Genomic DNA, 13,351 nt, shown 5'->3' with positions numbered 1-13,351 from the left:
AGTTGGATGGATGTCTACAACACACATACCGCTTTTCGCAGAGCGGTACCTGTGAGACATCACAGCTAGCAACGACCTAGCACCACGATCAAGGACGGAATTTGTATACCAGCTTGTCAGCGTATCCATGTACAACAGAAACAAAAAGGGGTCTAATGTAATCGCTTCTGATTATATTCAAGGATATCGTAGATAACCGAGTCCCTTCTCCCCAATGACGCCTGCAATGCAATGCAAACACCGAACTGTATAGCACAAGTAATAATGGTAATAGTAGTAATAATAATATGGACAAAGCAAAACATGCCTTTTCTCAGAATCTATAGGTAATTATGTTAGCATCAAGACATGATAGGTAGGGGTTATATAAACGGCTCGGGAAACAAACATACCTTATCTCATAATTGCCTGCTCTCGTCATATACCGCACCCACTTTACGCTACTGTAATTGCTCTTCTCAAACACCTTGAGATAGCGTACCAAGAGACCAGAGCTAGTGAACATGAGGAGTGAAAAGCTAAGATTGAGTGGTGGTCGGGACCATGCTTTTTGGTTGGTCATGCTAGTCAGGCTAGCTTCAGCGCTTAAGACAAACTCGCTTTGACCCGTGAAGCGTGGGATTTTCCAAACAATGTTGTTGTGTTCTGGTTCGTATTTGGCTTTGCCCTGTGAAGTTCGCTCGGTGATTTTGGCGGTGTTTAAAGGCGTGGGTATGCGCACGACGACATTGGTAGCAAAGAGTTTGGAGCCGTAGTTGGCGCGAATGGCAATGCTGTATTCGACTTTTGTCTTGCCAACCTCGTTTACAATGGCGTGGACTTTGAAAGGTAGATTGACGTTCTCGGTCGCCCGATAGCGCATGAGCTCAAACTCGCCGTCTGGTGGAACAAAAGATATTATCCTGTCAGCATCGAACTTGCCGAGCTTGACGCACTGGTGGAATTGACAGTCCTCCAACGTGACACTACCAGCTGCTGCCCTTGTTGCCTTTGCACCCGCCTTGTTGCCCGAGGGTTGTTGTAGATGGTCCTCGCCCAGCGTCAGTCGGTCGTTGAGGCCAAACTTGCATTCTGGGGTGCCGGAAAGGTATGCGCGCATGATAATCTGACCATTCACATCTGCCCGGAGCACTGTTCCGGTTGCGGACATGAGCAGGTTGACATCCTCGATAACGTCGACAAAGGCCTCGTTCTTGCGGTACTTGATGTCTGCCCGGCGCCATGAAAGCGCACCCGTGGCCTGCATAGTGATTTTGGAAGAGTCCTCCTATTCCATAGTCAGTAGTTATTCCTGATATACTCACACATGGAGAAGCTCACCATTGTCCGCTCTGACTTGACCCCCTCTGTGGTAATGTACATCTTCAGCGTGTCCGTCTCGGTGTTTTGGGGGTATCCAAAGTCGAGAATCTCGTCGAGCAGCTCATAGACAAGGACAAAGTTGTTCTTGACAGCCTCCTCATCGAACTTGCCAAAGTAGGCCTTGCCCAGCCCGACAAGGCGGTAAAGAAACTCAAAGACAAGGGCGGCATTGGCGTTGCTCTTGGTGACAGCTACCAGATAGATGTTCTCGTGCTTGACATGGCTAAAGGTGGTGGAGCCCAGGGTCAGGATGGGGGAGCGGACTTGTGCATTGGAAATGACCTGGATGCGGAAGACATCGGCCAGGCGTGGGCGGCAGTCGTTGCGGAAAGCGCGAAAGATGAGGTTCTCGCCCTTTTGATTGAAGATGAGGATGCCGGAGAGCATGGCGGCGAGGTGTAAAGAAAGCAAGACGGGCGTCGACAGCGAATTGGCGGCGTCGGGCGTGTGATGCTGCGAGCTCCACTCGCGACGCCGCGGGATTGAGCTTGGGCCATGCTCGCTTCGGCAAGGGTCTCAGGAGAGGGAGAGGGCCGGGTAAGCGTAACTCGCGCCGACGTTCACTGTCCCAATGCAATGCAGCCAGCACTCGCATCCCGCCTCGTGGCCCTGCCGCCTGAGCTGCGCTGCCACATCTACTCTTTCTTACCAGAGCTCGTGTACAAGTATATATGGCCCGTCGTCAAGTCTTCTCCCGTCGGCGTGTGCAGCTGGCCGTACTACAGGCTACCGACGTCGTTGCTCTTGACTTGCAAGCTCATCTATCAAGAAACCAGAGATGCATCGATCCAAAAGCGACTGTGTGATCTCAACGAGCAATACCCACCCGTCGTCGTTTTGGGACCAGCCAATGTACTGTACGAGCCACGAAATGGCTTTATGGACGAGTTATTCGGTCTCTTGTCCAGGCACAATGGCAACACTTCATCCGTGTACGATGGCAGTGAGACGCTTGCTGGACGCACTCCCAAGTGCATATGCCGTGGCATAACAGCTTGGACCAACCAGAGTCTCGAGACCAGGCTCGGAGTTCACTGGGAACAAGTTTACCAGCGCCTCCCCAGAGAGCTAGGCTACTCGGAAAAGAATCTTGAGATTTTCGTCGCATGTACCTTGACCAGGATGGCACATAACAATGCCAAAGAAGTCCGGATTCGACTAGTGATTCGTGGCAGCGCTTTTAACAACGCTTGGATCTTCGAAAGGCGTATGATGGACTATGTTCTTCAGTACAAGACGAGAGCACTCGGGAACTCCCGTTGCGATGCTGAGAGTATGCGTGCCAAAGAAGCAGTGACTGTTGTTCTTCCGCCTCAACCACATGGAAGTTATGTTGATGAATTTATTGCATGGATGCTGGAGGACAATCTTGGTTTCGAACTAGAAGCACCGTCAGTCCAGGACGAACGACTGTTCTGTAAGCATGGCCATTATGCCAATCATCACGGCGACGAGAAAATAGATACGTCATAGAGTTTAGCCAAGCGGTCTCTGGCAGTTTTCTCCTTCATATCAGACATGTGTTACACAAGTGATACCTTCGAAGTGTGAAATCTATTCAAGTTTTGTGACTATAACTATATGTTTATGTGAATTGTATTGACCCATCCTACCAGACCGAGTCTAATACAGCACGCCCTTTGTACTCCTAACCTCGCCCTCCCACTGCTTCACCACCGTCGTCGCATGTCTAATTGCCACCGCAAGTGCCTTGAACGCACTCTCCGCCCGGTGGTGATCATTATCACCCCTGATGCAATCCACATGTAGTGTGGTACCCGACGCCTGAGCAAAGCTCTGCAGACAATGCGGAATCATTTCGCAGCTCAGGTCGCCAATCTTCTCCCTCTTGAGCCCCAGCTCAATGACACTGTACGGCCGGTTTGACAAGTCAATGACGGCTCGCGACAGGGCCTCGTCCAGTGGCGCATATGCGTGTCCAAAGCGTGCAAGTCCCGTGCTACCCTGTAGCGCATTCCTGAATGCCGAGCCGAGCGCTAAGAAAGTGTCTTCGCTCGTGTGGTGGTCATCAATGTGCAGGTCGCCTTTGCATCGTATGCGCAGACTCCAGCCGGCGTGCTTAGCCATGGCGTGGATCATGTGGTCGAGGAAGCCGATGCCGGTGTCGACAGAAATCTCCTGCGATGCAGACTTTTGGGTAGCATGATCCTTCTCGCCTTCGCCATTGAGATTGGCCTTGTCGAGGGCGGCCCAGAAGTCGCTGTGCGGGTAGGGCGCAAGTTCGCCGCCGTCCAAGTTGATAGAGACTTGGATCTTGGTCTCGTTTGTATCGCGGTTGAGGGCCCAAGTGCGTTGCATTGTGGCGGTGGATTGATGGCCTCGGATTTATGGGGGTTTGACTCAGTCGATTTCCAGATAAAAGGATAAAAAGAACGTTGCACAAAAAAGTTTAGACTAATCACTGACTGGAGAGGGGTGCTAGCTTCCCCACGCTCCACGTCATGTCCGCCAAGCAATATAGGGCTGAAAAAAAGTTCTGGCCAACCACCGCTTCGCCGAACCAAAGTCCGCTCTCGCCCCAAAATTCTGAGCATATCGCAAAGTCGCGCCTCTTTCTCATGCCAACACTCTGAAGCAGTGTCGCATAACCGTCTGATCACGTCTGTCTGTTACTCAACTTATCAACACCAACCACAAACAATCATGCCAGGAGCCACGAAAGATTCCGCGCCAGTCCAGATCGTGGACCCAACTTCCGAGACTGGCGAGGAGATTGACCCAGCCGTCGACCGCGACAGGATCCGAGTCGTATGTCAAAATGAAACGATGAAATCTGTAAATCCGCGTCTAACATCACGTGTAGCTTTCTGGTTCCACAGAAACAGCAGCATCTTTCCAGTTTGATGGCGAGGACCATACGCTAGGCAACGCGCTGCGTTATATTATTCACAAAAAGTAACAGAAACTGAACATGTTTACATGAATGACTGTTAACTATTTTTCTTAGCCCCGACGTCGAGTTTTGTGGTTACTCCATACCGCATCCATCAGAAGCAAAGATGAACCTGCGCATTCAGACTTATGGTAAGCTTTAGTTTCCAAACACATCGAGGACAGAGCTGACATGGCATCAGACGGCGTCAGTGTTTACACTGTACTGGAAAAAGGTCTCGAAGATCTCATGGCCATGTGCGATGTTGTTGAGAAGAAGTTCACCATTGCACGTGACGAGTTTGTTAACAAGATGGAGGAGTAAATGCAGGGTTTGTGAGACACTATTGCATTGATGGCGTTCACGGATATCATGGGTCAATGGCGAACGGAAAGGAAAATGGTATTGTCTTTGGCTATTTACATCGCATCCTGGACTTGTTTTTCAATTCCGATTTCAGGCGACGACAGCCCACTCAGTTGCGACCCTGGGAGCATAGATTAGTATTCTGGAATTTGATTACTCAGAGGTTCAACCGAATGCTTACTTCCAAAAAGCCGTTGATGAAGTTGTTTGGCAGCCGTGCCTTGGGATCCTCTTCGGTACGGAAGTACTTGAGTACGTGTGACAGTTGCTTCCAGAAGTTGAGTGTTTCCTGAAATATATGTTAATCCAAAGAAGGTCTCCTTGAATCTTGCTCTCCGGTTGTGCCATACCTGGAATTCTTGGTGGCTGTTAAATAACAGCACGTCGACTGTTTTCAGCTGATTCACGTATCTATGCCGCTCGAATTCCTGCCGCATTTTGGTCCGAAGTTGGGATACTGGCATGTTGAGCGAATACATGGTCTGGATCTCGGGAGCCTGTATAGTTCCTGTCAGCCTCCCGCGCTTGTGCGTTGTTACTGCTGCCCGCATGTCTCGAATCCAACGCGTCCCTTCGCTTCCGGTCTCTTATTTGCACCACAATTGGTAGTAAACCAATCATCGGCTTCAAAGTATCCTCTCTAGGGTATGGGGAGTATGCGTACCGACCGCAGCCAGTCCCGGTAGCTGTGAATGACCCTCTTCTTCGCATCGGCCCAGTTGACCGCTATGCCCGAATTAGCCTTGGACTCCCCCAATGGTTGATACAGATATTCGACTCACATGAGCGCGTGCGCTGGGCGAGGTAGGTAGGGTTAATGACCATATTGACGGTGTTGCGGAGCTCCAGTTGTCCCAGGGCGGGAATTGCAGTGACGATGCGGCTCGGGTGGAGTAGAATGCCAAGCCGTGGCGTTAGCGCGGATTTGACTGGCGGCGCATTCGCAAACTTGACGACCAACTGCTTCTTCTAATCACCGCCACAACTACATAATACATAAACACCAGACACGAGGTCGAAATCGAAATCCAATACCCCGAAAACAAGTTCAACTCAACCTACATACTATTCGATCATGCCTCCCGTCCGCACGGCACGCGCCTCTCGCAAGGCTCCGCCCGAAGGCTTCGACGATATCGAGGACACGCTCCTAGAGTTCCAGACTAAGATGAAAGACGCCGAGAACGCTTCACATGAGGGCAAGAAGAAGTACGAGATGACGTGGCCCATCTTCCAAATCACGCACCAGCGCTCCCGCTACATCTACGACCTTTACTACACTAAAGAGGCCATCAGCAAGCAGCTCTACGACTACCTGCTCAAGAATGGATACGCGGATCCCATGCTGATTGCCAAGTGGAAGAAACAGGGTTACGAGAAGGTGAGTTGTTTGCACTTATTGGTACAAGAATGTGGACTAACGCAACTTAGCTATGCTGCACGCGCTGCATCCAGACAAAAGAAACCAACTTCCGGTCTACCTGCATATGCCGCGTCCCGAGAGATCAGCTTAAAGAGAACCAGGAGATTGAATGTGTCAACTGTGGCTGTCGAGGATGTGCTTCGAGTGATTGAGCACCGTCAAGATTTTGAGATACCATTGGAGTTATGATAAAGTGTCAAGAGTTGGTTGGACCAGCCAGGACTTGCTGAAAAGCCCGACGACTGTGGATCGATATCCGTCCTACCAGGCAACACATTCCTAGTAGACGCTAGATGCTAGATGGCAGACACCACTATGTCGGCCCGCGCAACCGTTACGGGAACATTCTTTACCGGGGTTACATAAAGGAACACAAGGAAACTGATGCATAGGGTGTGTCAATCAGACCAAAATGATTAAAATATAATTGTTAACACGTCTACAGAAAAACCGTTGCATAAAGTGAAGCCGTCTCTTGCCAGAGCCGAACAACGCCTCCAATCTACCGGGGGGTATACCTAATAAACTGATCCTAAAACAACATGACTAGTCTAATCGTAACGCAAAAACCCAAGTCGCTAGGTTCGCTTGTGTAAAACATGATTTCATATCAAAGGCCAATTATCACCCATCGACGGCCTAGTCACATCGCGTGCATCCCGCAGCGATCCCCTATTCTCACTTCGCTTCAGCCGCGGCCCCGTCATATCGCGCCCGAACCGCGATGTAGGCAGCTGCTCGAGTATATCCTGACGCCGCGCCCATACCGTCGGCGGCGGCGAAGGCCACAATTCTGATATCTCCGATCCCAGACTCTTCCTCGCCTCCCCTGGTCGCAGTCGAAACGGGCTGCCTTCATCGATAGGCGAGTCGGGATTAGAATCTGTTTTTGCACGCCCGACTGGCGAGTTGCAGGGAGGTGGAGTCGTGGGTCGTGTTACGCTCATGCCTTGTTTGTCGCGACTGTAGAATGCGGCCATTGTGAAGACGCGGCGGCTTCTTGTACTGCTGCTTAGTGAGGGGAGTAAGGGCGAGTGCGCCTTTTCGGGGCCTAAGGCGGCGAAGGAGGTTATTCGATGATGTGACTGGTGGACTTTGCGTCGGCGCCAGAGGATTAGCAGGATGAGACCCCAGGCGCAGAGACCGACGGCGATGGGGATCATTGCGAGGCCGACTTTGGTTTCCAAGGACAGTTCCTGGTCGGTTTCGCTTGGGGGCGCGGCGGATGCGGTGGTGAGTGTGAGGTCGGATGTTGGGGATGGGAGACTTGGCGCTAATGTCGCTGTTGAGTAAAGGTCGGGTAATATGTGGGTTGATGAGGTTGAGGCGAGTGATGAGCTTGAGTGGTTGGTGTAGTACGATGATGGTGTGGCAGATGACGACGTACTTGATATCCTTGTTGAGAGACCCGTTGAATAGGGTAGTGTGGAGGTTGTGTTGGAATATGATCCCCGCCATCCTGACGCCGATGCAATGATTGTGGGTTTCAAGCGTAGACTTTGTACTGCTGTTGGTCTCGCTGCTGCTGCTGTCTCATTTCGTGCTTGGATGAGAGATGCCTTGGAAAAAGGACTCATCCTCTCTGACTGTCGGTTGTACCTCCTGTTGTCGTTGTTTTTCCCGACTTAAGACGATGGAATCGAGGTTGTCGTCCTAAAAATGTCGAGCCGAATCAAACACCCAGTTTTACCCCGATGTTTTACTTGGTTTCTGGAAGACCGGCGCCCTTTTTCTCAGCTACGCGGGGAATGTCGAAGGGAATTAAAAAAAATCAGTCTCTTTCCTTTGTCTTGTCTTTTGCAACGCTTGCTCTTCTTTTTTTTTGGTTGTCTCACTTCTCAATTCAATTTTTGCGTGTATGTTTTCAATGTTTTTTCCTTGAGGAATTGTTATATGCAAAGTTGATACAAAATAATTCTTGGAACCAGTGATGCGAAGAGGGTCCAAGTCGAGGATATGATGGTTGGTGTTTGGTGTTGACGCTGCTGTCGCTTTCATTCCTCTGCGGCATGATTCTGGGGTATTTAAAAGAAGATTTGTTGTTTTCTTCAGTCGCAACAACAACGCATGCACGGTTTACCACCTGAGCATTTGCCCTGTTTTGTCGTTGCTGTTCGACTGTTGTCCATGTTTTGCTTTTTCGGGGGACTCAATTGGGATTGTCGTCTCAACAGTTCATTGGCTGTGAGGACTGACCGCCATTGAACACGTGAGGTGCTGGGGGTTTGGATGTTCGGACGGGTTTGGCAAAGAGAGATCTTTGCGCGGGAGTGGCTGGGGAGGCGCGGTGTGGAGAGTGACAGCGCATGGCGGGTGTAGGTAGTAGATATGGTTTGTTTACGTGCTTTCTGGATAGTAAATGTACTACGTCCGTGGAAGAGGTGTGGACAACCGGAAATGAGTGTTGCGTTAGTAGGTATGTAGTCATAACGACGTCAAACACCATCTCAAATCACAGCAAAACGAAGAGAAAGAAGACGCGAGTTATTATCTCCGCAAAACATTCTACGATACAACGTCGCCGTTCAGCCTCCCCCTGCACGGTCACCAAGAAGACTATTCGCTAGATATTTGCTTCTTTCCCCACTCAATACACATTTGCTTTTTCGTTCTTCCTCGCGGCATGAACCTTTTGCCCTGCAGCACATACAATTCTACAGCCACAGCGCTTGCGCACCAACTTAGTAGACAAAGTTACCCAACCACCCGCTTATCCTTTCTTTGCTTAGATTGTGTTTGACACAGAGCACAAGACGCGTACGCCCTCTTTGATCGGTGTAGATGTGTTAGTAAATAGAGTTCCTGCCTAAAAGAGTTCAGAGTTGGGATGCTTCCCGCTTTGCTGCAAGAGGTTGACAATAGTTGTATGTCATGTAGACTGGGATGTCGTTTCGTTGCCGAACTCATACTATGCTGATACGTGAAATTTCTCGAACTTTTCATGTTGAAGTGCCAAAGTAGGGACTTTCCTTTCTTAGAACAAAAGTGTGCGAGTCATCTTGCAGCTACCAAAGCAGAAAGTGCGTGTATAGAGCGAGAAGCAACTTTGTTTCTCGTATTTCTTCGGGTAGCTGAGTTGGAAGAAGAACGTGAAGATATCCTTTGCTCGATACAGAAGCATTGGGAACCTCTACCTCTTTCTATTTATGGCGCGCCTTGTTCTTGATGAGGTGGCTGGGGGCGTTTTGACCGCTGGTTGAACAGATGGCATGAGATAATTCTTCCTTTTTGTTTACTGGGGTAAAAAGGTAACATTTCCTTTCTAGGTATGTGGCAGATAAAATATCGACGTGCGACACGAGCTTGATAGCAATCTCGCTATCAATTTCTGAAGTAGATTTGAAGATTGAAGCCGTCTTAGTCATGTGAAACTACTTCGTATCATGTACATAACATCAAATCACGTGCTTCTCTACCCCAATATCACCCTAACGCACTACAGTATAGGATAAGGTGAGAGCTTTGCGTGATATTTTGAGTCATAGTTTCGGCATATTTCACCCCTAAGATAAAGCCTCCAAAGATGATTGTCCCAAATTTTAGGATTAATGAGTAGTCGTCCAACATTCGACAGCAAGGGCAACCTCCGTTGTAAAAGTTGACGATTGAGATACTGACGAGTTTCTTACAACAAAATGCAGTCTTATTGTAGTTTTGAACATACCTCGACTTGTTCAAACAACCCTTGAACTCTAGATATAGGACATTCCATAGAATAGCTTTGCGCTTTTTTAGTAGTGTTTTTCTAACAGACCTAGTAGCTACAGAACTGTTGATGAGCCCAATGATCCTGTTAATCTTATAAATCCCCCGCGAAACCCATCACCATCACCAATGACCAACGCGCAGCCTGGAAGGATCGGTCCGAATGGAGCGGCAGAGAAATATCGAATACTGTCCAACCCGGTCGAATGTCGGATACATCTACCGTTGGGGTCTTGGCGGTGTAACGATGGTTGGTATAAAGTTAACTGGAAGAACCTCCAACACTGTTGTGAGTACCTAGTTTTCAAAAACAGAAACAGCTTTTCGAGGCTGTTGGTTCGCTACTATAACACTGCTAGGCTGGGCGGCGGCTGGAATACGATATCCTTGGGACTAGCAGTCCCCACATTGTTGAGGTCTGGGCTACGGTACGTGCACGGGAGGTAGTATGCCTGACTCTTGGTATTGACGAACCTACAAAATTGCACCATCAAGAGTTCACGACTGGATAGTCGACAGCTTAGGATTGCTTCATTACCATCTTGCGAGAATGTTAGAGCATCCACTGTACTATGTAGCTGGAATTGAAACTAACATACCTTTATACTCGTGTCGCGTATTACAGTTTTGCTCTGCTCAACTAAGTATATGCCCCTGAGCAATACCACCAACATTACGACATCGCAGTTGCCTTAAATCTAAGGACACTTACGCAACCCTCAAAGCAATACCTGCTCCAAAATGTAGATATGACGTTCAACAGCAGAATCTGGACCTGTCCAAGCTCCTCGCCCGTCTTAGAGGTGATATTAAGAGGACGGGAACATAGTAATGTGAGATTGCACAAAAGAAAACATGACGTCAGCCAAGTTTCGGCAAAGAACAAGGCTGAGAGGACGGAAAGGGCTCACAATTTATCCCACGAGGCTGCTGCAGAGGAGGGAATTCATAAACATGTTATGCAGCAAGTAAGCGCTGCATAGCGGGCTAGATGTGCCGGTTGCTGACATCTGGGTAGCGTCAGAGTTAATCGAAACGAACAAGGCCAAACGAGACGGAGGGCGGAGAGGCCAAGAGTTTGCCATGGTCGGACAACAAGGGTCCGGTTGTTTCATTAACCAGGTTCCAAGACAATTGTATCTCGCATTGCCTGTTTATACTTGGCCAAAACGCGTATGCAAAGAGGAGACGAGGGCCGTGGACATATAATGTCTGGATCGTTCCCCCCTCCGATGTAAACACTCCGATATCCGGATATATTCGCATCGCAGTTACTTACTCGTTTTTTGTTTTACGTTTTGACAATGTATTCTGCTTTTACTTCTGAGAAGAAACAACAACCACCCCTGCTTCCCGTGGTGGAGGTTGCGGTGGCAGAAAAGGAGAAGCGCCGCCTCGATCACCTCGAATACGTGCTGCTGGCAGCGACGCTGCTCCTGACGGCGTTGCAGTTTTTTGTTCTCTACAGCGCTGGTAGCTGCATGCCCTTTACGCTCAGTGAACACTGTGCAGCCATCGTGATGCAGCTCTCGCGTGGCCTGCGCACGTCCATCCTCGCCAGTCTGCCAACGGCCGCCGTGCTCTTCATCATTGTGCCGTTTCTGGCGCAAAAGCAGCACGTCGTGGTTGCGCGATATACGATTCTCTTCTGGCACCTGGTGTGCTCGACGGTGGGCGCGCTGCTGCTCTAGACGCGCAGGGGTTGGGCTTGACTAGCCTGGGGGCGGGTGCTCGGCGGGCTGCGATAACGGCCGCAGAGCTTACTGCTTGTCCATTTTTTTTATTGCAAGACCACCAAGGCGCAGGACGTCAACTGAGTGAGTCACTGGGCATTGCGAGGGATTAAAAAGGTCCAAGGGTACGTTTTGGTCGTCCAATGTACAGGCCATCGTCTGCCTTTGCGTCGTAGCCATTGCCTAGTCCTTGAATCCATACACTGGCCACCTCTAACAGCTACTTGCAGTGCAATTGAGCTTCATTTGCTTTGGAAATCGCCATCATGTCTCTTTCACGTTCAAATCCGCGCTTCTTCACACGCACAAATCGCCTCTTCGCAACCCAAATACGATCGTATGCCGCAATTGGCGACGGCGCCATCCCACCAGCCAAAAAGAAGTATGTACCTACTTCTGGTACCTATCCACGCGGCTTCAAGGCTGGCAGCGCACATGTTGGTGTCAAGGCATCCAACACGCGGTTCGATGACCTGGCCATTGTAGCGTCGGACAAGCCGTGCGCCGGAGCAGCTGTCTTCACCACCAACAAGTTCCAGGCCGCGCCCGTCACAGTCAGCAGGGACATGCTGAAGAAGAGGAAAGGCGAGGGCATCAGGGCCATCGTTGTCAACTCGGGCTGCGCCAACGCCGTCACCGGCCGAGGCGGCATCGAAGACGCCATAACCATGGGCAACGAGACCGACGCATGTTTCGCCCGCGACGGCAGCTCACAAGACGACCTCAAAGGCAGCCGCAGCATCGTCATGAGCACCGGCGTCATCGGCCAGCGCCTCCCCATCCAAAAAATCACCTCCAAAATTCCCACCGCATACGCCAACCTGGGCGACTCTCACGACCACTGGCTTGCCACCGCCCGTGCAATCTGCACCACCGACACCTTCCCCAAGCTCCTCTCCCGATCTTTCACCCTACCCAGTACCCAACAGGAATACCGCATAGCAGGTCTGACCAAAGGCGCGGGCATGATCCACCCCAACATGGCCACTCTGCTCGGTATAATCTGCACCGACGCCCCCATTGCCGCCCATCCCTTACGTCAAGCACTGCTTGCGTCCGTTCAAAAGTCCTTCAACAGCATCTCCATCGACGGCGACACCTCCACCAACGACACCGTTGCCGTCTTAGCCAACGGTGCGGGCGGCGGCCAACCCGTTACCTCGGTCGACAGCGCAGATTACACCGCCTTCCAGCGCGTACTCACTGATTTCGCAGTCGATCTAGCGAAGCTTGTCGTCAGAGATGGCGAGGGCGCGACAAAGTTCGTTACCATCCGTGTTACAAACGCTGCATCGTATAAAGATGCTCACCGCGTTGCCTCGACCATCGCTCGCTCCCCCTTGGTCAAAACCGCCTTGTACGGCAAAGACGCAAACTGGGGCCGCATCCTGTGCGCAACGGGTTACGCCGAAGGCGCAGATTCCGTCGTCCCTGCTGAGACGAGCGTGAGTTTCGTACCCGCAGATGGCAGTGCGGAGCTCAAGCTGCTGGTGGATGGAGAGCCCGAGCAAGTCGATGAGGAGCGCGCGGCGAAGATACTGGAAAATGAAGACTTGGAGATTGTAGTGCGGTTGAGTAAGAAGGAGGGTGAGGAGGCGGTGTTTTGGACTTGCGATTTTAGTCACGAGTATGTTACTATTAATGGGGATTATAGGACATAAAGTGCAGTGTGATGCTTGCGCGCGATCAGTGGATTGGAAGGGGGGGGGAGTTGTTGGAACTGATGAATGACATGAAGGAAATGAGAAAGAAAAAAAACGTTCTTTAAAGGGGAATTGTTGGAATCAATTAGGACTCGACTTTGAGTCCTACTGATCCGCGACACTGATTGGTCGACACGAGCACTGGCAAAGGCGTCGTCACCGCCTA

General features: G+C 50.5%; 9 protein-coding genes across 9 annotated transcripts; 5 read left to right on the top strand and 4 right to left on the bottom strand.

Moving 5' to 3' along the window:
* Positions 1–313: 313 nt before the first annotated feature.
* Positions 314–1,749, bottom strand: COCCADRAFT_29050 (uncharacterized protein; the record flags this gene model as incomplete). Its single annotated transcript, XM_007717540.1, has 3 exons — positions 314–320; positions 393–1,267; positions 1,321–1,749. 3 exons carry the CDS (start codon positions 1,747–1,749, stop codon positions 314–316), a joined length of 1,311 nt encoding a protein of 436 aa, XP_007715730.1.
* A 189-nt stretch (positions 1,750–1,938) lies between these two features.
* Positions 1,939–2,835, top strand: COCCADRAFT_7905 (uncharacterized protein; the record flags this gene model as incomplete). Its single annotated transcript, XM_007717535.1, has 1 exon — positions 1,939–2,835. One exon carries the CDS (start codon positions 1,939–1,941, stop codon positions 2,833–2,835), a length of 897 nt encoding a protein of 298 aa, XP_007715725.1.
* A 150-nt stretch (positions 2,836–2,985) lies between these two features.
* Positions 2,986–3,681, bottom strand: COCCADRAFT_105132 (uncharacterized protein; the record flags this gene model as incomplete). The annotated part of the gene is made up of 1 exon (XM_007717549.1): positions 2,986–3,681. One exon carries the CDS (start codon positions 3,679–3,681, stop codon positions 2,986–2,988), a length of 696 nt encoding a protein of 231 aa, XP_007715739.1.
* A 345-nt stretch (positions 3,682–4,026) lies between these two features.
* COCCADRAFT_29047 (uncharacterized protein) lies at positions 4,027–4,579 on the top strand (the record flags this gene model as incomplete). The annotated part of the gene is made up of 4 exons (XM_007717539.1): positions 4,027–4,131; positions 4,187–4,278; positions 4,331–4,407; positions 4,458–4,579. The coding sequence occupies 4 exons, from the start codon at positions 4,027–4,029 to the stop codon at positions 4,577–4,579; spliced, it is 396 nt and encodes a 131-aa protein (XP_007715729.1).
* Positions 4,580–4,730: 151 nt separating this feature from the next.
* On the bottom strand, positions 4,731–5,446 carry COCCADRAFT_7902 (uncharacterized protein; the record flags this gene model as incomplete). Its single annotated transcript, XM_007717534.1, has 5 exons — positions 4,731–4,742; positions 4,803–4,910; positions 4,972–5,118; positions 5,286–5,347; positions 5,404–5,446. 5 exons carry the CDS (start codon positions 5,444–5,446, stop codon positions 4,731–4,733), a joined length of 372 nt encoding a protein of 123 aa, XP_007715724.1.
* Positions 5,447–5,696: 250 nt separating this feature from the next.
* On the top strand, positions 5,697–6,196 carry COCCADRAFT_105139 (uncharacterized protein; the record flags this gene model as incomplete). Its single annotated transcript, XM_007717548.1, has 2 exons — positions 5,697–6,002; positions 6,053–6,196. The coding sequence occupies 2 exons, from the start codon at positions 5,697–5,699 to the stop codon at positions 6,194–6,196; spliced, it is 450 nt and encodes a 149-aa protein (XP_007715738.1).
* A 453-nt stretch (positions 6,197–6,649) lies between these two features.
* On the bottom strand, positions 6,650–7,502 carry COCCADRAFT_39731 (uncharacterized protein; the record flags this gene model as incomplete). The annotated part of the gene is made up of 2 exons (XM_007717547.1): positions 6,650–7,382; positions 7,432–7,502. 2 exons carry the CDS (start codon positions 7,500–7,502, stop codon positions 6,650–6,652), a joined length of 804 nt encoding a protein of 267 aa, XP_007715737.1.
* A 3,551-nt stretch (positions 7,503–11,053) lies between these two features.
* On the top strand, positions 11,054–11,440 carry COCCADRAFT_7899 (uncharacterized protein; the record flags this gene model as incomplete). Its single annotated transcript, XM_007717533.1, has 1 exon — positions 11,054–11,440. The coding sequence occupies one exon, from the start codon at positions 11,054–11,056 to the stop codon at positions 11,438–11,440; it is 387 nt and encodes a 128-aa protein (XP_007715723.1).
* Positions 11,441–11,748: 308 nt separating this feature from the next.
* On the top strand, positions 11,749–13,143 carry COCCADRAFT_105114 (uncharacterized protein; the record flags this gene model as incomplete). The annotated part of the gene is made up of 1 exon (XM_007717546.1): positions 11,749–13,143. The coding sequence occupies one exon, from the start codon at positions 11,749–11,751 to the stop codon at positions 13,141–13,143; it is 1,395 nt and encodes a 464-aa protein (XP_007715736.1).
* Positions 13,144–13,351: the final 208 nt, after the last annotated feature.

Source organism: Bipolaris zeicola, assembly GCF_000523435.1.
Source record: "Bipolaris zeicola 26-R-13 unplaced genomic scaffold scaffold_184, whole genome shotgun sequence".
Classification (NCBI taxonomy): domain Eukaryota; kingdom Fungi; phylum Ascomycota; class Dothideomycetes; order Pleosporales; family Pleosporaceae; genus Bipolaris; species Bipolaris zeicola.
Note: the sequence above shows the minus strand (reverse complement) of the source record. Positions and strands in the feature narration are given on the sequence as shown.